At 39.9% G+C, this 27,051-nt stretch overlaps 1 protein-coding gene across 1 annotated transcript in view; it reads right to left on the bottom strand.

Annotated features, from left to right (window-relative positions):
* ARHGEF28 (Rho guanine nucleotide exchange factor 28) overlaps nucleotides 1–27,051 on the bottom strand; it is a 285,463-nt gene that overhangs the window by 163,385 nt on the left and 95,027 nt on the right. Inside the window, 1 exon segment of the mRNA XM_068535504.1 lies at nucleotides 1,558–1,705. Coding sequence (XP_068391605.1) covers nucleotides 1,558–1,705 — 148 coding nt within the window.

The raw sequence follows: 27,051 nt of genomic DNA, 5'->3' as shown, positions 1-27,051 counted from the left end.
GCAGCCCCTACCCCCAGACCACACACGTCCACTATATACTACAGAAAACTGCTGTACATACTTCGGAAAGGTACCCTGGCAAAGCTGTATCCGGGAAAATGTAAGATTCAGAAATTTGGAACTGTCTGCAGTGAGTTTGTTAAAATCAAGGTAAGAACCCTCGCTTCTAAGCAGGCCACAATATAATCAAAAAAGATTTTCTGCAACACACAAGGAATGGGAAGGAGGTTCACCCTTACATGCAAGTAAAGAAAAAGACAAAAGTTTTGATGTTAGGAGTGGCACTTTAGTTATTATTTTTATTCTTTCTCTTATAAGAGGCTTGATTAAAAAAAGAGAGAAACCAAGAAAAGAGGGCCAAGCTAAATGCAGCAAAAACATCAATGCAAATGCCAAAGCAAAAGGGAGAGGCAAAAGAGACTAGCAGCCAGTAAAACTCTGTGCCATTAATGTGGTTTGACTTTTTTTTCTTATGAGGATGGGAGTTACTGGGCCTGAGAGAGAAGTGCTTAAAATTGCCCAAAGTCCCAGAAATTGCACAATAGATTGATTCAGTGACCAAACCCAGGTAGGTCTGAAAGGTCTTTGTACATCACTACAATTCTCTATGTCTGTGTTTGCATGTTTCCTGTCTTCCTTCTTCCCACATGCAACAGATATACCACAGAAGCACTTAGAAACATTTTTCTTTTAAAAATGAGGCCAGTCATACCTATTAAAAAATTGAAGGTTCCCTCTATGATACAATTTAAGAAGGCCTAAGAGACCCACAGTTAAAACTGACCAATCAACAAACAAGAAAAACAACACAAACCCTCCTTTCCTGCAGGTAATGGCATCTTAATTGCACCTTTAGTCTACAGCTTGATGTCTCAGATGTACAACCCACATGCCAATGAAAATACAGAACAACTGTACCTGAGGAGGGGCTCTTACTTCATGATAACACATTAACATGATACATTAATTTGTCATCTGTCACCGTGGTACTTGAAGACAGCTGGGAGAATCACAGGTTTCAGAATGTGAACATTTTGGTGGTGGGAAGAGACAGTTCTGGAAGCTGAGATCCAGCAGGGAAGCGTCTGGATGGACATGCTGCCAAGGAAGGAACCCTTGCCACCCAAAGGAGCAAAGCAGAGAGCGGCTGCTGGACTGACCACAGGAGAATGAAGAAGAGAGAATGAAGACCACTGTCAAGTATCTCAGATCTGCCTGAGCTGCCCCTGGCCACGGCCCCGGGGCTGCAGGCAGCAATACAAAGACAGAGCATCTCCTCCACGGGATTGCATCCAGGGCACCCCCAACCTGGAGGGTAAGTCTAAGTTGGGCTGCTCAGGGAGCTGCAGACACAGCTGGAAGCAGCTCAGATGTGAGATAACCCAGTGTGGGTGTTCTTCCTTATCTACACATACACACACACTCACACATACACAAATGCACAAGCACACATTCTCGCACACACATACGCTCTCACTTATACCCATCCCACCTTGGAGCACCATGAAGATGCTCACAGACAGGTTTTTCAATTGCACAATAAAGAGGACACCTCACCTGGAACGCTGGATTGGAGAACGTTATCCTCCGTGCGCTCTGCAATCACAATGTGTCTCTGATGAGATCCGTTATAAATGAAGTAAAACTCGGCATCTTTAGGAAGGTAAACATTTTTGCCAAACTTCGCATAGACCGTCATCTGCCCCTGAAAAATGAACAAGTCAAGGTATCATCACACTTCCTCGTCCTGGCTCTAAGAAAGCACAATAAAAAGGGCCCCAATACAAAACAGGGTCCTTTGTAATGTTCATTTCATGTGGGCGAGCCCAAATATCATGAATCCTTTTTCCTAACAACAATGTTTTGGACGACAGGGCGATGTTTCCTGATCTATTTAAGTATGCCTGTCAGAGCTGGTTTGTTCTGTTTTCCAAATTGAAGAAGTTAGAGCATACAAAAGAATTTTTTTATTTACTAGATGTGCAATTATGATACTTTGTTGTATTTTACTTTCTTTGAATTCCTAATACCTGATGAACATCATTGCTTGTATTAATTTTTTCCTGTACCTGAGATACCACCATAGTATAAAGCTTCAAAATAACTATTCTTAGCCATGTCCTTACACTGTACTGGACCACAGTGGCTTGTAAGAACCTTAATTAAATATTCACAAACATTGCCAGATAAACAGCACTATGTGATCCAACACTTGCTGTGCCCTTTCCCACCGCTGTTTGTCTTCTCTGAGGGATTTCTCTGTCTTCTTTCTTATCTAGCCTGGCCTCACACTTTCTCTTGAAAGCTTCTGGTTGGCACAAAGCCCTGCTAAATACCCTGGTCCCAAGGAGAGGCGCTGCCAGCCTGGGTCACTGAGGCACACTCTGAGGAAGGAAGGAAGGAAAGAATGAATGGGCAGCAGGCTAATGCTCCCCAGTATATCATCATCCAGAGGTGGTGTGGGGCGGCTCAATCAGTGCTACAACCAAGGCAGCAGTGATGGATGAGCCTGCCAGATTGTCTAGGGCCTGGAAGGCTTCAAGGATTCGGGATGCTCCCTCCTCTCAACCACAAAAAGGCAATACAAAGGGGGCCTCCAGGGAGCAGGTACATACCACCCAGCTTGTGGGAGTGGCAGGAAAATGGAAACCAGGAGGTGGAAAGGGTCACCCACTTTGGAGGGCCTCCAGAGCTCAGCCCAGTGTGGAGAAGCATCTGGGCTTTTGTGTGCTTGCCCAACAAAAACAAACCCACTCTTCGAGAGTTCCTCAGCCCGTGACAGGAGAGAAAAGTGAACACAGAAAAGCCTCCACAGTCTCCTTAACATCTGTTTGCCTTTGATGATAATTAGCATGGTATTCCTTAGGATATCAAGAGGTAGGTCAATCAGGACCAAAAACAAAATCAGTGTGGACCTCCTCTTTCCGGTAACTATATGGTTGTTCTAGCTAAAATTTTAAAAATAAACAGGCTGTTTTCCTAGTGGTTTACAATCCATCACACACGTGAAACATCATCTTGAATCACACACAAACAAACACATAATCAATAGAAAGTAATATGCCAAGAAAAATCTACCATACAATAGCTTCAGAAAAAAAAAAAGTTCAGGAAGAGGATCTGAAAAGCAAAAAACAATAACAAACGTCTGACATGACAGACAGAGGAAACTTAGATGAAATTCCATTTCCTAAAAACAGAAGAACAGCTTGCTTTAGTCATGTTCCCGGTTTCTAAAGAGACTGTTAATTATCCACGGACAAAATCTGAACCGACCTGTTGGTGATACATTTTTGTAATGTTAGAAAATAAATTGTATAAACAGATCAAAGTTTTTCACAGATCACAAGGATATCTAATCTGTATCTATTCAAAACCACGATCATATTACTACTTTATTTGGTTAGGTGAACCAGGACTACAACTTATGAAAGTGTTTGCAGCCCTTTTCAATGCAATACAACTCCAAACAGGAGAGTTTTATAATTCAACTATGCCTCCCTTTCAAGACCATACCAAGCTTTATATTGGTCAAAGAAGATAAATAACTGTCAGGTCAGAAATAAGACATGGCCATTAAGGAGAGATTCTCAGAAGTCCTAGCACTAAGAATAATATTCAGCAATAAAAACGGTCTCTCATTTGCTAATCCCAGAGAGATCAGAAAGATATGGTGAAGAATATTATGGGAGGAGGAGGGAGGGGATGATACAGAAACGAACAAAGAGACCCAATGAGATAGAAGGGGATGGGGAGTGGAGTGGCAGGAGAGGAAGACAGGGAAAGGAAACATGAACAACAACATTTTCATTCAAAAAAGCTAGACAAAGCTCAAAGGAGATTTAGATAAAGCTACCAAGAAGACCAGCAGATGGAATGAGCTTCTCATCATGTGCTGAGGAACAAGCACAGCATAAATGATAAGGCACAGGTGACAATTTTTGACTAAGATTGAGGACTTTCTAATCACTGTGGCCATTCAAAATGTATTTTCTCAAAAGGCCACTAATTTTATTAATGACAAAGATAAGTTCCAATGTACAGATTTCCAGTGTGTCGCCATCATTTCCCCATCTGGATTTAATTGTATACTTTGCTTTAGGCAAGTGAAAACTATAAATTTTTATAAATGAATGTTGGCATCAATATCAGAATCATTCTGCTTCTATGCAGAAAAAACAGAGATGTGTTATAACCTTACTGTCAATTCACTATATTCCAAATTAAAAAAAAAAACAAAACAAAAACAACACTCAGTTACTTCACTGAAACTTCTGGAAACAATAAGAGGCTTAATACGCAAAATTATCTTCCCAAATTAATCTGTAGATTTAATATACTCTAATTAAAACTGAAACTAAATTTGTCAAATGAAACTCAACAAGCTTACTGTAAAGTTCATCTAGAAGAATAAATACACAAGACTAGAAACAAAAGTTTTGAGAGAGAGAATAATGTTTGAGCTGTAGGGGGAGGGATCAGAACATCAGAATTCCATGGCAGAATTTCCTGCCTTGGAAATTATGTAATAATAAAGGTGGCATTTCCAATCAGTGGGGAAAGAATGAACTACTCAATAAATCATTCTGGAACAGTAGCTATCCATTAGAAGCAAAAACATTCTTCACACCAAATACTTAAATTCCCAATTAATTCAATATTGAACATAACCCATAAGTGCATAAAATTAGAAAACTGTCTTAAATTTTTCATTTTTGTACAAAATGATAGCAATTAAAGATATCTAAATTTCATCTATACTGACACCACCCTAGTTTATCAACCTTTTTTTATTTTTCCTATTTCCTTCCAGTCTTTGTTCAATGCACAGCTAATTATTACATAGTTATACTCATGGCATAAATACACATATGGTTGTACTTTTCACCTATCAAAAGCATTTTTCCATGTTGTTACAATTTTTGGCACCATTTTTAATAGCATTCCATCAAGTGTTTGATGTTCCATAATTTACTTAATCATTCCTCTATTGTACATTAAGGGTATTTCTAGCTTGCTAATATTATAAAAAATACTGCAATAAATACTTTCATGTGTATTGTTTTTATGCTTTAAATTACTTTTTTAGAGTAGAATTCCAGAAATGAGGCCAAGAATGGGCACAATTGTCACGGCTGCTTTCAAAAAATGTATCAACTTTCATTACCACCTGTGCTGGTCAAGAGTATCATTTCCGGGCTTCCCTGGTGGCGCAGTGGTTGAGAATCTGCCTGCCAATACAGGGGACACGGGTTCGAGCCCTGGTCTGGGAAGATCCCACATGCCGCGGAGCAACTAGGCCCGTGAGCCACAATTACTGAGCCCGCGCGTCTGGAGCCTGTGCTCCGCAACGAGAGAGGCCGCGATAGTGAGAGGCCCGCGCACCGCGATGAAGAGTGGCCCCCGCTTGCCGCAACTGGAGAAAGCCCTCGCACAGATACGAAGACCCAACACAGCCAAAAATAAAAACAAATAAAATAAAGAATTATTAAAAAAAAAAAAAGAGTAAAATATTTAAAAAAAAAAAAAAAGAAACGAAGACCCAACACAGCCAAAAATAAATAAATAAATATTTTTTTTAAAAAAAGAAATAAGGACAAAATTTTAAAAAAAGTATCATTTTCATTCCAACTTTGCCAAAACTTTTTTATTATTTCCTAAGTTGACAGATAATAAACAGTTCCTCGTTGATTTAATTCGTATTTTTTCCACTGCCACTGAAATTTATTGCCCATTTTTATCAAAGCCTATTACTAAATGGTGCCAGCAATGTTAGTGGCCTGATTAAATTTTGATTTAAAGAATTCTAGTCTTCCCTCTTCTATTTACATCTAAGTTCACCTTTGCCATAGGCAGGTCAAAATTTTCACTTTCCCAAATGAACCCATTGAGAGCAACATCAAAATCATCCCCTTTCCCCTATTACTTTCTTGTGCCCAAATCAAAAGCACCCAAATACTCCTGTAAAACCACTAAAGATCAGGTAACATGGAAAACAGGAATAACAAATGTAAGGTAGAAAAACTTAACGAAGTACAGTCACACTAAATATCTCTCAATATAAGCACAAACAAAAAAAATTAGGCAAATTAAACCAACATTTTTTACCATCAAGCATCCCCCTAGAGAAATTCTACTTGTAAAACTCATCAATAATTCTCAAAGATCAAACCTTCTGCTGAAATGCTGTTATCATGTATGGATTTCATCAAAGAAACCAAAGAGGTATTAAATGTATTTGCCACCATAAACTATTTCATCCAACTCTCCCAGCTCCTCTTCCAATGGCATTTAAAATGGAAATCGACAGTGACCTTGATGTGCATATTCTAAATATTTTTTCATTTATCTACAATGGTCTCTAATTCAAGTTCTCTAATACCCTGAATAACTTGGTGGCTGTATTATCTTGATCACTGAGTATTCTTGTACTAATATTCTCCTTCCCTCTCTCCCTTTCTTCTCTCTCATCCTCTATAGACAATGTATCTGTGTATACTTTGTTAATAACAGCATCATTTGCTGGACAACCACCTTAACTATGTGGTTTCTAAAATACCTGGCATGACAGGCAGTAAACAAATACTATAGTTTCAAATGATGACAATGAGAACAAAGTGTGCATCCTTTTATAGTGAGGTTTCTTAATCTGTGGCCACAGAAAGAGTCCATATGGGTCACAGTTGGTCTGCGAACCTCTAAAAATTATGAGCAAAACTGTTTATGTGCATGTGTGTCCAGTTTTCTAAGGAAAGGTTTATGATTTTCATCACATTCTCAAAGGCATCCAAAGATTCAAAAAATGTTATGAACCCTAGTTTTCGTGGTAACAAACAAAAATGGTAATTTAATAAATGCTTTTTATTGATAATTGTCACCTTTTCATATGACAGTAAGACTGTTCTGTTTTCTAAGATAGTCTAATATTCTACACAGCCTTTATATGGGATGATTTTTGATAGAAGTACAATGAAGGTAAATGCTAATTGACATTAAATATTACAATGAATGTTTCCTAATACATGCTATTAAAACCATTATCATAATATAAATATAGTACTCTAAGTGAACTATCAAATTCGATTTTTTCTTTTTAGTATTGGAATCTTGACCTCTTTATAGTAACCAAAAAAAAAAAAAAATTAGTAATTCGACCTAGAGACTTCTCTGCAGAGCACAGTGTGTTGAATGTTGTAAGATCCTTAAAAAATAAATTTTAAAAAGATGCATTGTCCCATGTCATAGGTAAGTGAATAAAAGTACAGGTACTAGTTAGTACCAGCATTAACAGGATCCCAGAGCCAGATGAACAGTACTGGGCTTCCTGATTTCTGCCCCACCCTCTAAGTTATACTACCTTTACATTCCTCAAGCAAAATTCCAAAGAAAGGGCTGTGGGCACAAAATTTTTTATTTCTAATTACTGTATTCAACTCAAGTATTTCTTTAAAACAAAGTTTGAAAATGCAAAAATTATTTCCTATATGTTGTGTGCACATATTAGATATAAGTGCTTATCTATAGACATACATATATTATTTTATACGAACAGTATATAAAGTGATTTCTCATGTATTTTCTCATCTTATTCCCACAATAATGTCTGGGAAGTATTATGATGATTTTTATTTTGTAAATGAGAACACTGATACTACTCTTAGGTCCAGTGTGCAGCAAAGCCACAAATCAAATCTAGATCTTCCTGTTTCAGGCCCAGCACACTTTTCTCCCCAACATGTCATGGTACAAACAGCAAGTGCTCAGGTATTAACTGACTTATCTACACCTTTACACTTAACTCAACATTTATTTTATGTACTGAATACAAGGATTCTCGTCCTGAAACCCATGGGTAGATGTGGGGTGGAGAGGGAATGGGAGGTAGGAGAAATGTTGCTTAATCCCCATGAAGATATATGCACAGTTTTAAGCATTCATCTGGGGAGAGTGTCTGTCTTTTAACCAGAGACTCCTAGGAGGGTACAAGGAGCATATGATTCAAAAAGGTTAAGAACTGCTGATTTAAAGCATGTTTAAAGCATCTTTCGTAGGGTGTAAAATATAAAGATCATTAAAATTTATTATCCAAACCAAATCTAAGTCAACAAAATTCAGTTGAATATAAATTGGTTAGATTCAGGGAAAATATCACAATGTCATTTTTTTTAAGGAAGGTAAACCAAAATGAGCTAAAAGACTTATATAAGATGTTTCTTCAGAACTAGCCTTTGGGGTAGGAATGGCTTTTTTTCCCAGACAGGATGAAATAGAGCAGAACAGGCCAACATTCCTTCTGATAACAAGAAAATAAAGACTGAAAAATTAAAAGTAATATTCTTAAAAGCATCAGAAGACTATGGAAATGAGAATAAAATATAATAAAAATTCTGGAAAGGGCAGAACCACTCTGAGAGGTTACAGAAGCTAGAAGACAATGGAATGGTATCTTCAAAACAATGAAAGAAAGTAAGTGATGACCTAAGATTCCACACCTAACAAAAATATTCTTAAAAATGAAGTTGAAATTAAATGTTTAAGATACATACTGAGGGAGCTTCCCTGGTGGCGCAGCGGTTGAGAATCTGCCTGCCAATGCAGGGAACACGGGTTCGAGCCCTGGTCCGGGAAGATCCCACATGCCACGGAACAACTAGGCCCGTGAGCCACAATTACTGAGCCTGCGCGTCTGGAGCCTGTGCTCCGCAACAAGAGAGGCCGCGATAGTGAGAGGCCCGCGCACCGCGATGAAGAATGGCCCCCGCTTGCCGCAACTAGAGAAAGCCCTCGCACAGAAACGAAGACCCGACACAGCCATAAGTAAAATAAAAAAAAAAAAAAAAAAAAAAAGATACATACTGAGGGAACTCACTGCCAGCAGGCCAGCACTAAAATAATTACTAAAAGAACTTATTCAAGCAAAAGTAAAATGATCTCAAACAGAAACATGAAAATACAAGAGGCAGTGAGGGGACTTCCCTGATGGCACAGTGGTTAAGAATCCGCCTGCCAATGCAGGGGACACGGATTCGAGCCCTGGTCCGGGAAGATTCCACATGCTGCAGAGCAACTAAGCCCATGGGCCACAACTACTGAGCCTGCACTCTAGAGCCCGCGAGTCACAACTACTGAGCCCGTGTGCCACAACTACTGAAGCCCACATACCTAGAGTCTGTGCTCCACAACAAGAGAAGCCACTGCAATGAGAAGCCCATGCACTGCAACGAAGAGTAGCCCCTGCTCGCCACAACTAGAGAAAGCCCGCGCACAGCAACGAAAACCCAACGCAGCCAAAAATAAATAAAATTTTAAAAAAATAAAATTAATAAATAAAAACACTATGAACTATAAATTAAAAAAAGAGAGGCAGTGAGGCACAATGAAGTGAGTAAATATAATTAATACCTAGTGTACAAAATAATAATTAAAATGTCATGGAGTTTAAAGTATTTGTACAACTACAATGTCTGACTACAGTAACATAAAAGGGAAGTGGAATTAGAGCATCTAACAGTTCTGGAAAAACGTTAAAAGTAATAACTTACTATATTTATAATATGTCAAATCTACATGTTGTATGTTGAGAGTAACCACTAACAGAATGGTAAAAGAATGTATAGCTAACAAGTCATAGAGTAAAAAATGAAATAGAAAATAAATAATCAAAAACATAAGACAGGAGAAATTAAGAACGTAAAACGTGTCAAATAGAGAGTTATATGATAGATATAAATCCAACTATATCAGCAATTATATTAAATATAAACAGACTAACTGATCCAAATACAATACTGAGACAGTTAGGTATGGAATTTTAATTCAAGAACAGTTACAATACCTATATGTTGTTTACAAGAGACACTAAAAATAACACAGAAAGTTTAAGTAAAAAGATACACTATGCAACACTAACCAAAAGAAAGCTAGTATAGCCAAAACAATATCAAAGTCGTTTTTAAACCAAGACATATTACTAGAGAAAGAGGAACTTTTCATCATAAAGTGTAAGTTAAACAAAATGATACAGTATTAAATCTGTATGCACCTAATACAGACATAGCTTCAAAATATATAAAAGAAAAATTGACAAATCCATAATCACAGTGGGAAACTTTAACATGGCTCTCTCAATAGCTGATAGAACAAGCAGACAAAATTTACAAGGATATAAAACATCTGAATTACACAATTACCAAGATTACTAATCAAAAGGAATAATTACCATAAATTAAATGTATACAGTAATATTTATTAAAAAGGCATCCATTATCCAAACCTCTGCATTAAACTCAGTTAAACACAGACACAAGCATAAAAAATTCTTGACGACCTTCACATTTGGTGAAATGATTCACCACTATAGAATTGAAATAGCCTTTGTTTCTGTAACACAGCTAAATTGAGTGAAAAACAATTCATGACGAAGGTCAGTAAATGACTCTAGATTTCTCACAAGACCAGAAGCAGGCTTTAAAAAGTTGCTTAGCTTACTTCCTTTTAAAATCACTAACTTACTCACAGATTCCATAAAAACATAGAACTCCTGGAAACGGAAAACAAAAACTGATACTTCAAGTAGATCATAGTAGGAAATATACTGAGTTGGATATAAGAATACTTAAACTATAATCTCTACCCTTCCATTATCCCAATATTTCTGGAGGAATAAATGCCCTGCACTTGGTTCCAAAATAATCAACTGAAAAAATTAAGAATGAAGCAAAACGCTGTTTAATAGTTGGATATCAGTGGGGATTTTAGTCAATAATCAACTAAGTGTGAGTTATCACTGAGACAGCCACCCAAAAATGCTAATTCTGCTCAACCCTACATTGAAGAAAATCTAGTAAGTTCATTAAGAGTGGTTACGGTCCAGCTCTTCTCTATACCTCTCAGACATACCTGGGCCATGGAATACCTTATTAGAAATATAGACAAAACTGACAACATGTTCAGAGGAAAGTGACAAGGATGCTGCAGGGACACAGAAACCATGCTGTCATATGAGGAACAATTGAAGGAACTGGGACTGTTTTGCCAAAGGAGAAAAGGCTCATGATTAAACGGTCACTGTCACAAATATCTGAGGGTCTGCCATGCAGACAAGGGATTACACATGTTCTGCAGGCCCCCAGGGGAAAGCATGAAACAATGGAGGGAAGGACAGGGCACAGAGTTCAGTTCCACAGTGAGAGCCTTCTAAGGATCAGAGACGTCCAAAGATGACTTGGATTACTTCAGCTTAGGAGGAATAGGCACTACCAGGAGATGATGGCTTTGATTTTTGTTTTTGTTTTGCTCATTTGCTTATTCTAAGAGAATGGGGCTGACTATCTAGACTTGAAAGTCTAGAATTTATGACACCATGTATATAATTCTACATTAACAGCTTCAATATAAAAAAAATGGGAGGTCTAGATAAGTGGTGTTTGGGATTTGTTTAATTTCTCCCTTATTCTTTTGCTTTGGTTTATTTCCTAGCTCCTTGGATTGATGATTAGTTTATTTTCACTCTCTGCATTGGTGGTCTTCAAACTGAAATCAGGGGAACCATAGGTTCTAATGGAGGAATGTTGGGACTTTATAAACTTTCCTTTTAAATTTCATTTTGGAAAATATGTTTTCAATTATATTTACACCTAAAAAGATTACATTCACTTAACTGTATTATCTACCAAAATTTAATACACTGCAGAAGACTTGAACTGCTAGGCTAAGTCATTGCTCTCATTGAATTAATAAATGTAATAAATCTGCAAAATATAGTTATGATAAAGTTTGTACCCAGTTTATACATCATTCTCCATAATACTTTGTGTGGGGGAAAAAAAAAAGATTTCTCCTTCAAAAAAAAACATTTCAGCACCTCTATTTAGGGTCTCTAAGGCCCCTCTGACTCTAGGACACCCTCTGCTATATAGTCTATATTGGAAGATAAAGTCCTATTAGCTCATTTTATATTTCATAGCTCAAGCTTTACATTCACAACACGGTAAACACTACGATTCCCCAATTTCATATTCAGGTTGAACCCATGCAGACAGTAATCTCACATGGTTATTTCTAACATTTGAAGTCTACAGATTTATGTCAAACCAAGTGGTGTCTGAAGGTCAATGTAGGTCAGCTGACAGGACTGAACACACCATACCAAAACCAAGACTACCAGGAATACAAGGAACCTTAAGTCTCCATAAATTGATCTCTCCTAAACACAGAACTGTGACATGCCACCTGTATTCTTATTTCAGGGTAGACCACAGAGCTCCTGCATTCCACAGGAAATCCCTCTCATGAGGGCACAAAGGAAAGGAGCCCTTTGCCCCTCTCATCTGGCCAGCTGTGCCAGAACACCCCTTCTAACCTCTATCCCCAATGCACACAGGCACACACTCACGCACACACGCAGAGAGAGACACACACACAGGCCATTCTTAAATAAGAGCGTGGAAGATTCTGCAGAGTAATGACCCATGCAAGATAAAAGAATCAGAATCCTCACTAAAAGAAGCAGAGGTTCAGAAATTTATAAAATATACAGCTGAAAGACTCATCTGGATCAAAACCCTGACTTCACCAGTGAGGAAACTGAAGGCCCACAACAATAGGTGACCTGTTCTGGGTCCCATCACACAGCAGACCTCAGGCCAGAGCCCCTGTCTTCACCCTCCATCCAATCCTCTTCCCACTGCTCCAAGCTACAACCTCTGACCCCCAACTGAATCCTACTCCTCCCCGAAGGACTGGGAAGAATCTTTATGGAAACAAGTTAGGATCAGAGGCAAACTCTCCCGACGTCCCCTACCCCCACTACACCCATATCCCTCCATCCTCCTGTCTCTTCTCTTCCTAGACCCCCATCACCTTTGTTCAACCAAAGAGCGCTCTCAGGGCCTGCTGCTCTTCTCCTGACTCTTTTCCTTCTCAAATTGGAACAAATGCAGGTAAAAGCCAGCTCAGTCACAGAATGGAAAGCATGAAGCCACAGAAACCAGAGAAGCAGGACAATGAAGAAAGAGCATCCAGAGACCAAGATCAGCCTCAGCTCCCACAGAGTGGATGGGAAGCGAGGAAAGAAGAAGACTCAAAAGATGAGGGCTCAGTGGGGCGGGAAAGGAAGAAACAGCAGCAGCGGCAGGCTGAGGAGGGATGACAACAGAAGAGGACAAATGGCTGGAAAAACAAAGCAACGTGGAATTTAACTGAAAAGGGCAAGAAAGATAGAAAATAGATAAATGAAAATGAGCAGAAGAAAGACAAATATCCACCCCACCAGGAACTACAATCTGGAAACACCTTTGTAAAAAGAAGGGAGGTGGAGGGAAGGACCTAAATTTTGGCATCTGCAAAGAACATTTCATCTGTTCAAAATCAAGAACTAAGGGCAAAAGAAACACTACAGAATGTGTATTTTTGTGACACATCATAAAAGGGGGAGGGTGTGTTTTCAAACTACTCACATCCAACTACTTGCCACACCCCCACTCTAGTAATTCCATCTTTCCTATGTCATGTACAATGTAGGGAGAAGGGAGGACACACTTAGAGATTGCTTTCCCATTCTCCCTTAGAATCGACAATGGCTTTAGAATGCAAGAGCCCCTTTTTCTGGCGTTGCCCTTTTTTCCCCCTTACTTAGGATTCTCTCTGAATCTTCAGGTCAACTGTTCAGGGTTCTTAGCCAGTGAAAAACAGTACCTACATCCAGAACTGCCATGTTGGCTTCATCAGAGGTACCATTCAGCCAAAAGTCAATTGGAGTCTCCTCCCTCTTCCTTACTCGGCACCAAGTGCAGCAGGACCAGCACCACATTTGGAGCAACACACGCAGAGAACCAATCTGAAAAGGCTGAGCGTGCAATTAATCTTGTTCAGAATAATACCTTCCATTTCCCTAGTGCTCCACTGTTCACAAGGCATTTGTGCATGCTACCCCACTTGAACCTCACAACCCCCAGAGACACAGACAGATGAGAGACTGGCCCATGACCCACCAGGTAGCCAGAACCAGCCCCTGTGTCTCCCCATACATTCATGCCTTCATTCCAGATATGTACTGAGCGTCAACTAGGTGCTGTGGCTAAAACAAATCACCTACCCCAGGGGTCCCCAACCCCCCTGAACCGGGCCGCACAGCAGGAGGTGAGCGCCGGGCGAGCGAGCGAAGCTTCATCTGTATTTACAGTCGCTCCCCATCGCTCGCATTACCTCCTGAGCTCCACCTCCTGTCAGATCAATGGCGCCATGAGATTCTCATAGGATCGCGAACCCTACCATGAACTGCACATGTGAGGGATCTAGGCTGCACGCTCCTTATGAGAATCTAATGCCTGATGATCTGAGGTGGAGCTGAGGCGGTGATGCTAGTGCAGGGGAGTGGCTGCAAATACAGATTATCATTAGCAGAGAGGTCTGACTGCACAGAGACCGTAATAAATCAATTGCCTGCAGACTCATATCAAAACCCCATCAGTGAGTGGCAAGTGAAAACAAGCTCAGGGCGCCCACTGATTCTGCATTATGGTGAGTTGTATAATTATTGCATTATATATTACAATGTAATAATAACAGAAATAAAGCGCACAATAAATGTAATGCGCTTGAATCATCCCGAAACCATGCCCCCACCCCTGTCCGTGGAAAAACTGTCTTCCATGAGACCAGTCCCTGGTGCCAAAAGGGTTGGGGATCGCTGACCTACCCTATCATTCTAGTGGGGAGACAGACACAATGAACAAATAATTAAGCCCCTGATATGTGAGCAATTAGGAAGATCCAATAAAAATAAGGCGGGGTAAAGAGAGAGATGTTTTAGATAGGATAGTAGTAGGATATTCTAATAGAGACCTGAACAGAGTAAGAGAGTGAGCCTTGCGGATGCGAAAGAGCATTTCAGGTTGAGGGACCAGCAGGGTCAAAGGCCCTGAAGTGACATGTGCCTGGAGTGTTTGGAAAACACCAAGGAAACCTGCTGGCTGAAGCAGAAGAGGAGGGAAATGGGAGGCAAGGTCAGGGGTAAGTAAAGGCCACTGTAAGGACCTGGGTGTTAACTCTGCAGTGGGAAGCTGTTGCACAGTTCGAGGTAGAAAGGTGACAAGATCGGAACTTCATTTCAAAAGGATCACTCTGGCTGCTTTGCTGGGAATAGACCATGATGGGACAAGGGGGGTTGAAACCAGAGAGGCCCAATGCAGGAACCCGGGCAAGAAACGATTGACATTTTCTGCCCTCTCCTGGAGGTTCTTCCAAGAGCAGGAAAATGCACCAGTTTCCCAGGAGACAACACCCTTATTCAGCTCTGCTTACCACTGACTGCAGCAGCCCCAAAAGCCCTGTGCCACTGAGAAGATGGGGCCACAGGGCAGAAATGGACACTTTCCATTGTGTGAAAGTAGGCAGTTATTCCAGGGCCCTTGTGAAAGTACTGGCCTGGAACGCCAGTCCTTCCTTCCATTTCTTACAGACAGATGATGGACGGATGGGAGGAAGAGAGAAAGAACTCCCATTTACCCCTCTGCTGGCATTTATCAATCAGCAATTTACAAATTCAGATGACCAAATAGTACTTATGGTCAAATGGCTTTTCAATCTGAACATGAAACAGCTTTGATCATTCGCTAACTCTAACCCAAACTTCTGTGGTATATAAACTTCTGGTTTTTCATAGGGCCAACTATAAACATTCAATGGACAAATATAACCTAATATGCTTTACAAACCTTACTGTGACAGATGCCTAGGTGCAGATACTTCACCATCGTTCAAGCCCCCACCATAAAGATGTTATTGAAGTCATCTCAGGAAAAAGAGTCAGACTTTGTTTTAACTCACAGTGAGTATGAAATTTCTCACTCCTGAACATGGACATTCAACGTGAAAACAGTAGTATTTACCAATTTATTCACTGAGGTTGCTTAGGAACCCATAAGGATTAAAATGGCCATCACAGGATCCCTTTGTGTTTTAATTTATAGTACCGTGCATTTGAATGTATCAGGCACCATGCTAAGTGAATTATCTCATGAAATCCTTACAACCACACTTTGAGGTAGAAACCATCACCCCCATTTCACAGATGAGGCAACCGAGGCTTTCAGAGGTAAAGTACTCTGACCACAGTGATCTGGAGCAGATTCAGGTGCAGAATCTGGAGGTTCAAGACCATCTCTGCTAGGTAGACTCTGCTTCCCACCTAACTCCTGGCATATCCTGCCACTGTGCTCAGCACTGCATCACCTGGAAGCAGTGCCTGGCCCACTGCGTTGACTGACAGTCATCCCAGACATAACTCAATGGGGTCTTAACAAGCTACATATGGATGTACTTTGAGTACTTAGAAGAAAAGACTTGTTCAAGGAACATGAATATTGTGACCACTTTTGAATTATTTTATTCTCCCTTCTCTCTTCATACAGCAAACACCTGATGTGTGCCAAGCACAGATGGTAGGAAGAAGACAAGACCTGACCCTTACCTTCACAGAGCTCGTGGTCTGGTAGGCAGAGAAAAGCTTAAACACCGAAGTTAGGACCAGGGGTCCCTGCGGAGATGGGAGCAGGAGTAACCAAGTCCGCCTTGCAACACTGGGAAAGACTTCCCAGAGGATGAAAGGGACTTTGTCAATGGAAGGGAATTCCAAGTAAAGACTGGGTATAGACCAGTTCCTTGGGGTTTACTGCGGCCGGAGGTGGAGAGCAGGGCCAGAGGGGAAGCTGGACATGAAGGCAGAGGCCAGCTCACAGAAGGCTTGGGGGACAGGGATTCACCGGAGGGATTCTGAGCAGGGGAGGGACACATCAGATCTGCATTTGATCTAGGGGACAGAGGTGGTCACACCAGAAAGGACACTGTGGAGGCTGGCCTTTCTTGGAGTACAGTCTCTTTCACAGTACCCTATGGCTCCATAATTTCTAAAGAGTACTTAAGATAACCCTAGAAGGTAGAAAAACATGGGTTTGGGTCAACACAACTGACCAGGTAGACAAGAGACGCTGGTCTGGTAATGCTTTAGAGCGAGGAAGGCAAAGGTTGATTGTGAGTCCTCTAGGGTTAAGGCAGACCTGGGTTTCAATCTCAGCTGCCTCAGCTACCTAAACTGTGAAATGGGGATAAATACAGAACCAACCTATCTTATGGGATAGGTAAGACTAAATGAAGTCAAGTGTATTGATACTTGCCCAGCACCTAACACTTAAGTGCTTAATAAATAAATTAACTAGCTGTTAATATGATAGTACTAAAAACATTATTAGTTGGCATTCTTAGTTCATTGAAGAAACATTTGAATACCTAATGTGTGCTGAGCACTTTCCACCATTTGGAGGTATAGTGTCCTCATTTTGCAGATGAGGATAATGTATCCAAAAGGCTAAATTATTTCACCAAACTTACTATGACCCTCTCCAATTCCTCTTAGAGGCAGCAACAGGATCCAAAGAAATAAATGTAGAAAGGTAAAATAAGCACTATACATCCATTAAGAAGGTTTCACATTTTATCAATGAAAACTCTCTCTACTTCAAAATAGTCTTCCCTCTAAACTGCAAGGAAAAAAAAAAAAACTAAAGGCATTTTTATCCTGAAGATAATTCACTCTAACAGTTTGGCAAAGTAATATCAGTTATTCATTCTTCTGGACCTGGATGCTACTACTATCTGTTTACAGGTCAACAAACAGAGCACTCATTTTCGAGGATCTTAGCCAAATATCTGGCAAACTCTGGGTCCCACGGGACCTAGATTTGCCTTTGTCACTGACCTATCCTTTTTTGTCTAGGTCTAGGCAGTATCTTACACACAGACAGGACTCAAAAGGTTAAATTAAAAGAAAGTCCATTTCTGTAAAGCAAAAGAATCATTTCATACTGTTTGTTGATTCCACTGTGATCTTTCATATACCACTTTTTTCTTAATCCAAAGTAAGATAGTTTCATACTCCATTCATCAAGTATTAAGCCCTTATTAGAATACATTCCACACACTGTTCTAGGAACAACAGAGGCATGAGTGAACTGAGCATCCCCTGATCGCATGGTTTAGAGTCTTCTGCGGGGAAGACACAATCAACGAGAAGATATCAGATAACGCTGAATGATGCCAAGTGCCTAGGGAGTTATTTTAGACTGGGCAGTCAAGGAGACCTTTGAGAGGCAGGGCATGGAAGCTGAGATTTGAATTGCAGGATTTGCAAGTTATTTTAATGAAAGAAGAGAAAGGAATAAGAATGGAGTGAAAGGGAGGGAAACAAAGAAGGATAGGTCAGTGAAGAAAGCCAATCTGTTGGAAACAATCAATGAAGGCTTTGTCCCTAGGCCCAAACACAGGTCTGAAGTGATGGGGAGCTGCTCCAGCGCCTTACACTGGGTAACAGGTAAGTAGGAAAGTAAACCTGGCCACTGTTAACAGAGACACCCTGGAAGCTCGTTGGTGTAACACAATAAAATTTATTTCTTGCTCACATAACAGCCCCATGCAGATACTGCTGCTTGGGTGACTCTCCTCCAAGTAGCTTTCCAGGGACCCAGGCTCCTGCCACCTTGTGGCTCTGCCATCGGCAACACTTGGCTTCCAAGTGACCCTGCTCTATTCCAGCCTGAAGGAGAAAAGAATATGGACCACCACAGCTGTCCAGGCTTGAGCCTGGCTCCCATCTCCTGCCCCATTCCACTGGTAAGCCCTCAGCTACCGAGAGTAACTGGAAAATATTATATAGCTGTGTGTCCAAGAGAAGGTTTGGTTATTGGCTTAATCTCTGCCACAGGCTCTGGCACAATGAGTGATTCCTAAAGAACATCTAAGAGCTAACAGTGTCACTAAGTCCCAAGCTCAGTTTAATGAAAATTGAATAATACCACACTTCAAAAAAAAAAAAAATCTAAGAGAAGCAAGAGTTGGGGATTGTGTTGAAAGTAAATGATGGCTAAGCAATGCCATCATACTCACATGGCTATTTTCTTTTCTTTTTACTATTTATTTATTTATTTATTTATTTAGGCTGCACTGGGTCTTAGTTGCAGCACGCAGGCTCTTAGTTGCGGCATGCGGGATCTTAATTGCGGCATGCAGTGTCCTGAGTGCTTCCTCAAACCCAAATGAGCACTCAACATTCCACAAGATCCTTTCTCTGAAAAATTCTTTAATAGCCAAGCAAAAGCATGCCCCCAAGACTTATGATGATTTGTGTTTTTAAAGACATCTGGCTAACTGAAGAAATCCTTAAATGAGAGTAAGCCCTGAAGTTATCTCATTCCTAACAGGATAGACAGACTGTGTTTGGGGTTTTTTTTTTTAAAGTTTGTACCTCTTAATCCCCTACCCCTCCAATGCCCCTCCCTACCCACCACTGGTAACCACTAGTTTGTTCTCTATACCCATGGACAGACTCTGTTTTTTAACTGCTTATACCCTCCTTACAAATTACACACCCTCAAAACCTTTTGACCGTATAAGGAAAGCACATGTAACTCTCCGTAAGTCAGCGTAAACACGTTCCCAATAATCACAGAAATTAAAGCATTCCCACTGAAACCCAATTTGCTAAATTTTGAGTATATGGAGCACACCGTTGCTAAAAATGGACTATTCTTGTCATAGAGAACATCAAGAGTTTTCTACAGTTCTGGATGAGAGATTTGCGGTATTTTGCTTTAAAGCTTCAAGGCAAGGAAGGGGAAAAAATTAAAGAATTTCAATGGATTACTACAATGAAAACAATCCAGTTCAATCATACAAACTGTTCCAAAGACATCCAAGATGCTGGTCTTTAACTGTTTGACTGAAGACTCAACACGGACTAAAAGATCAAAAGATTCTAAACTGGTGCTTAACTTTTAGGGTAACCTCAAGAATTGATTTCTCTTTTTCAAGTCTAAAGTTTTAAACCACCGAAAACATCAATCTTTAAAGAAATTCCTCTTCATAGCAGATACTTTTAACCTGTATTGATAGTAGGTTACATCCATTATAAAGTCAGCAGTCCACTGGAATGTGTTTTCTGAAAAAAATACTTTCATTTCCTTTATTTTGCCTAAAAGGTACCTACTGATGCCAAGTAACACTGGAATCAGCAAGGTGAGCAAGATGTACACTGTACACCACTGTTAGGAAATACATTTAATCCTTACAATAACATTGCAAGATAGGTTTTGTAATTCCTATTTTATAAATGAAGGAAGTGAGACCCAGTACAAGTTAGAAGGTCACGGCTGGGATTTGGATTCAGGTCTATCTACTGCTTGCTACTATTTCAAGATCAAAACAATTATTATTGCATAACTGGTTCATAGGTATTTACATGCCCCAAAAAACACAAGCCCCTAACTCCTGAAGTTCCTCTCTGAAACTAAAAAAATTAGCCCACACAATTTGGGTGAAACTGGCTGCTTACTGTAATGTGCTCACCGTATTGAAGAAAGGAGAGTATTTGCCTCCATAACAACAGAAAGCAGCAGCTCGCCTAACATGTGATCAGTGACTAAGCAAATGAGAAACTGAACACATTCTGACCATGTACTGAAATAAAGGGTGAGGCTATAATGAAGAATACAAATTAAAGGATGATGATCTAAATGACTTTTAGAAACAGAAAACCTGGAGAGTGAAAAATTTCCAACAGTTATTCAGACTGTTGTCCTACAGACAAGAAGACCCAGCCAACCAATCTGAATATTTCGATCGGTTTGACAGTAGAAACCTAGAGTGGATACTGCAGCTCCCTGAAGCAGAATCTGCAGACAGTCCTCCTTTACCCCAGGGGATATACTCTTGAAAATACCATCAGCACTGTGCACGGTCATCCTCATTATTAGAGCAACACATATCACCATCCCTCCACTCATCTGACAAGCCCGGTTCTAACTGCTTTCAACATATTAACTCATGTGATCTCACAGCGAGCCTTCAAGGTAAGTGTTCTAGTATAATCCCCATTTGACAAATGAGGAGAATGAGGCAGGAGTGCTTAGATAACTTACTCGAGGTCACACAGCCTGTGAGGAGGCTGAGCCAGGCAGCCTCTTAACAGCTAAGTCCTCAAACAGATGTCGTTCGGCCCACCGGCAATCCCTACATGCTCCTCCCCTGAGGCCGAGACATGTCTCTAGCTGCACATAATTGTGGGTCAATCTCACCAGGTTGTGGCAATACTTACGAAGCCCTATATAATGTCCAGGGCTTTCTGCCATTTCCTATTTTTCTGCTCATCTTTCTTCTCCAGTTCTTTGACTGCACCTTGAACTGCTGTAAAATTCACAGTTTAACATCAAGCACCATACTCTTCTTTTGTTTCTGGGGGCAAGTTCACACACCTTTGGTCAACCATCCTGCATCAAAACTGCTCCTTTAGGGGCTTCCCTGGTGGCACAGTGGTTAAGAATCCGCCTGCCAACGCAGGGGACACGGGTTCGATCCCTGGTCTGGGAAGATCCCACATGCCGCGGAGCAACTAAGCCCATGTGCCACAACTACTGAGCCCACGTGCCACAACTACTGAAGCCCGCACGCCTAGAGTCCGTGCTCCGCAACAAGAGAAGCCACCGCAATGAGAAGCCCGTGCACCACAACGAAGAGTAGACCCCGCTCGCCACAACTAGAGAAAGCCCATGCACAGCAAAGACGACCCAACGCAGCCAAAAATAAAAACAAACAAATAAATAAAGTTATTTTAAAAAATAACAAAAAAACAAAAAATAAACTGCTCCTTTAAAACACAAGAAAAATGGTGGAAAGAACAGCCATAGAAAACAAGACTTGCAGAACACACTTAGCCCAGAGTTGCTTGGCAGCTCACTCCCTGCCTGGTCTCATCAGGATTTCCCAGTGGGAACCTTCCCCTTGGCTACAACTCTCAGGACCCTGTGTTCAGCGTAGGGTGGGCACTAGTTTCTGTGGCTAAGAATATTCCTTAGCATTCTGAACAAAAGGGGAAAATATTAACCTTTCCACTTGTCTTAACTCTACATGATAAGTACAAAGAAGGCTTTGTAGTACATTGTGCACTGTACTCTTTCCAATATTTCATAATTTAAAACCGTTTAAAGTTTTTAATAATAGATTTATATATCACACCTGACTTGAAAGAAAAATTGAATTTTCAGACTTGCAAAGCTAAGGAGTTGATCCAAGATCTGTAGAGACGCCACAAAGGGAAGCCACCAACTGTGACCCATGATTCGATAGCAACTGGCCCAACCATTTCTTTACTGCATTGAGACAAAACAAATAATTGTTTTAAGACTGAGAAGCCTTCCCAAAACCAAGCAGGGCTCTATCCTGTTCTACATGTTTACTACGGGCTTCAATGAAGGCATAAATGTCCTTATCAAATTTACAAATGGCAGGAGCAAAGTTGGGAGGGTCAGCGATTATAAATCAAGATTCAGAAAGAGCAGGGCCAACACTAACAAGATGAACTTCCCGACTATCAATGAAAGTATTATACTTAGAGAAAACTCAGCAGCCCCACAGAGGACAGAAGAGGACCAGATAAACACCACTGATGTGAGAGGATCTAGAGGTTTTGATGGCAGCAAGCTCAGGACGGTTAACAGTGTGACACAGCTGCCCAAGCAAGCTAAGACCACCTGAGACTGCGTGACAGTATCCAGAACAAGGGAGGTAAGAGCACCATTTTCCTCTGCATGAGCAGAGCCTGCCAGAGTTTTCTGTTTAATTAGAGGTGCCATGTTTTAACTGGATGGTGAGAGCAACCAGGGTCATAACAGCTCTCAAACCCACATCAAATGTATACACTTTTGATGTGTATAAAATTGATGACTAATAAAAAAAAAAAACCCTCATCAAGTCAAGAAAGGCTGTTGAAATTGGGGGTTTACTCTGGCAAAGAGAACACTTAGTGGGGAGGCATGAAAGCTGTTCTCAAACTTTTGAAGGATTATGTATAAGAACAGAGTTCGCATACAATGGCTCAGGGACAAAACTAAAACCAATGAAGAGAATTACCAAAGACAAATTTTAGACCACAATTTAAAATTATTTATAATAACTTAAACTGTCCAAATATGGACTCTCTTCCTTATGAGGTAAAGAAGTTTCCACCATTAGAAGTGTTTAAAGAGGGTAGAGGGCCATCTGTTCCTCTTGTGAGAAAGAATTCCTACACCTAAGATTCCATAATGAAAATGGTTCAAACTTGCACTGGACTTTTTCCCTTTGCTGATACTCAGAGAATCACAAAAGCACAGAGTAGAAGTGGTCACAAAAGATTTCATGCACTCCCCCTAATTCTGAGGAGAGAGACAAATCAAACGCAGCACAAAGATCACTTTAAAATTTTTCCTTTATATGTCTCCAAGAAAAGATTTCCCTATCTTCTTAGCATTCCCATAGTCCTAGCTTTTCAGGAAGTTCTTCCTGACGTCTAACTTGATTTTCCCCTGCTCCAATTATACTAGTTCACATGGATACCAAAATGGGCTCTGTGATGATCATGGCAGGAAAACATTTGACATAAGAACGTATAAATTAGTAAAGAAAAAATATTTCCAAAGAAAAAATAATAAGCAATGAACTTGTAAATGTTTCTAATCTCTAAATGCCAAATGCCATTCAGAACAGTTCTAAAATCCATTACAAGACTAGTTGATATACTTTCATTTCTGAGTGCCAACACTGACCTCCTTGTATAAGAGCTCTGCTCTTTCTCTTCAGACCCAGCTTTCCATCTCTAAGCAGAAAAAACAAAGCTGAAACTTAATGTGTTTAGATTAAAATCACTCAAAACTGAGGGGAAACTACAGTTGGGTAGCAGGAATACAGGACAGCCTTCAAAGGCTAGTGACATTAAGTACTTATAAATGCCTCGTTCGCTTAAAAGGTACTAAAATCCAATTAAATGAAACATGTCATTTTCTCCTCTCTTTAGGAACTAGATAAGTTGCCCAAACACAAAGCCACCTTGAAACACCGCTTAGCGTAGGATTCCGGCTGCCCTTATTCCTAACTACTTACACTGTGCTTAGTAAATTCATCACATACTGCGTTGATACACTCCTGCACCAAACTAATTTGCCTACTAGTGAACCAACCAATTTCCCATTAAGATGCTTTAGTTCCCAATTAACTGGAAGGCGTACATTCTAGACTCTCTTTAACTGCTTCTCTAACAAAGATAAAGCCAAAGCCAAGCTCTAGAGCAACTCTTTTAAAAGAAATCATTGTTCCTACTACTATTGCTGGGTTTTAGATAATATGTCCACAAGCAAGATAACAAATTACTATCTATATAACTTGAATTTTGTTTATTGGTTAGCTGGCCATACCTAGTAGACTGGGAATTCAGAGCCCACATGCTCCAGAGGATTTCCTTTCCATTCTCAGACTAAACCATGGGCTCCTCTGTTCTGGGCTGGCAATGAGTCTTTTCCCCTATGCAGAGGTGCACTGGTACACACGCACACTTTCTTCCCTGGTTAAAATGTGAAGGGTTTGGGCTTTGCAATCAACCTCATGCCAATGGGGGAAGAACTCACATTGTCCAAGTCAGTCACCTTGATTACTAGATTAACAATTGATTCTAATTTAGTGCTTTCTTAATTAAGAAATATGTATCCTGAAGTTGAGGCCTGGCAGAAGAAAAGGTGGGTGCTTAAGAAAGGGTTGCCAGATATCCAAAATGGTAAGCAAGTCTTTAAATTCTTCTCAGATCCTTTTTCTGCTCCTCATTACCCAGCCAAATACCGTTATTCTACTCTTCAGAGAACCACAAAAATACACCTGACATGCCTAGGGCTTTGCAAACCAGGCATGTGAATGAATGTACATCTTCTCACAAGAATACACCTAGTCTTCCCAAATAGCAAACTCACTGATTATCTCAGTACAGAGACCCCACCTGAATCAGTAATGCAGGTAGCATATTAAAAAAAAAAATAAAGATCTTTAGTTATCAGCTGGTTATTTACTATATGATAGTCTCTAACCTCAATTTCTTAATTTACTTAAGAAAAATAGTGCAAATTATCTAATGAAAGTGAAAAATGATAATATTCTTACAGTCACCATTTAAAGCATTGTTAATAGCTATTGAGTTTACCCAAGGGGGAAAATAAAGCAGAATGAACCAAAATTTCATTCATACCCATATTCCTCAAACCTAAAGGGTATAGCCACACACAGGCAATCGGACATATTAGTTTCTAACTGTTCTTAAATAAATTTACATGATATAGGGCTATGCAAATATGATTAGGCCTGTGCAAACATCTACAACTAATAATTCTAAGTTCCTCTGTACCAAAATACCTCCTATATCAGTCTGCCATGATTTATGATACTCCTATCTTCAAATTTACTTCTTGGATATCACTATGTCATTAAAAATTATGATAAATAATATTTAATGATATAAAAATACTTGTGAAGTAAACAATAGGTCACAAAACAATAGATAAATAACAACCATTTTTATTAAAGTAAATTGTGCACATACCCAGATGAAAAGGAAAGATATATGGCATTAGGATTTTTTTTAACCTTCTTGGTCCTGTACTTTTCTATATTCTTCAAAATTTCAACAATAAACATGTATCGCTTTTATAATTAGAAGAAAAATTATAAAATTTAAAGTAAATTTAACAATCACCTTTGATAAATATAAACTTACCATGTCACTCAGCAATCCATTCCTAAGTATTTATCTATGTATTGTGTGAATTTACATTCATATAAAACTCATGTATGAATGGTAATAGCAGCTCTAATAGTAAACACTGAAAATTGGAAATACCTCAAATATCCCTCCATGGACCAACAGATGAAGGGCAGTACCTACACACAAATGGAATACCACTCAGCGATACAAAGAAACAAACTATTGAGACATGTTACAAATGGATGAATCTCAAATGCATTATGCTGAATGGCAAAAGCCAGACTCAAATGGCTACCTGATGTATGAATCCACCTTGTATGACATTCTGCAAAAGGTAAAATGATAGGGAGGGGAGCAGATCAACAGTTGCCAGAGATTGGGGTTAAGGGAGGAATTAACATCAAAGGGGCAGCACAGGAAATTTTGGGGTAATGGAAATGTTCTATAGCTGGATTGTGGTGCTGGTTACAGAACTGTATACATCTGTCAAAACTTAGAACTGTATACTAAGAAGGCTGAATTTTACTATATGCATATTATACCTTAATAAACTTGCCTCAAAAAAAACCCCAAAAAAAACCAACTGAAAGTCTATTCACTTCCAGATTATGTTATGTTCTTTGCAATTCTTTCTCCAAAATGCATCTATGTTTCCTTAAAAAAAAAAGTAATTTTTTTTAAGGATTACATAATCATCACATAGTAGGCACAGAATTCTAAAGGAATGGGACCCAGAAAAGAGAATTTTTAATAGGAGTGAGTAGATTAATAAGATTCAGAACACTCAGGCCTGTCTGCAATGCCTCTGCCTGGCAGGGGTACCTCCGTGGGCTGCTGGACAACCACCAAGGGATTCCAGAGCTGGAAAGAAGATACTTAAAAGGGACTGAGGATAGAAGATACCATTTTCCAGCCTAATACTTTCAGAAGGTAGCCGAATGCAAACTCTGGAATCCACTCCAGAGAGCCAGGGCTTTGGCTGGAGTTGAGTACTTCTAATTTCCCTCACGCCCAAGTCAGAACCATTTCTACAGTGATTAATGCATGACTAAGCAGTCCGCAGGCCAGTTTGGTTTGCTCAATTTAGGGCTTAAAATGCCTGCCACACCTCCGTGATATTAGAAAAGTGCTTCTGAGAGGTGTCAGAGGAGATTTAGAATGCCTTCTCTTCCTAGGGATTTGGGAACAAGGAACTTTCTCCTGAGCTTAGTGAGGGAACTGGGTTTTTGTTTTGTTTTGTTTTGTTTTTCTTCACTTGGAAGAGCACACAACTAAGCCTTAACTGATCTTGTTACGAGCTTCAAGGGCAATAATGAGACCAGAGACATGCAAACTGGTTTTTATAAAATAAGAAATTGTTTTTCCAAAGAAACATTCTTTCTCTCCAAATGGAAGAGAGTAACAGCCATGGTTCTTGTGTATGGAGAAGACAAGGGAGGACAGTG

This window comes from Eschrichtius robustus, chromosome 2, assembly GCF_028021215.1.
Source record: "Eschrichtius robustus isolate mEscRob2 chromosome 2, mEscRob2.pri, whole genome shotgun sequence".
In the NCBI taxonomy this organism is placed as follows: Eukaryota; Metazoa; Chordata; class Mammalia; order Artiodactyla; family Eschrichtiidae; genus Eschrichtius; species Eschrichtius robustus.
Note: the sequence above shows the minus strand (reverse complement) of the source record. Positions and strands in the feature narration are given on the sequence as shown.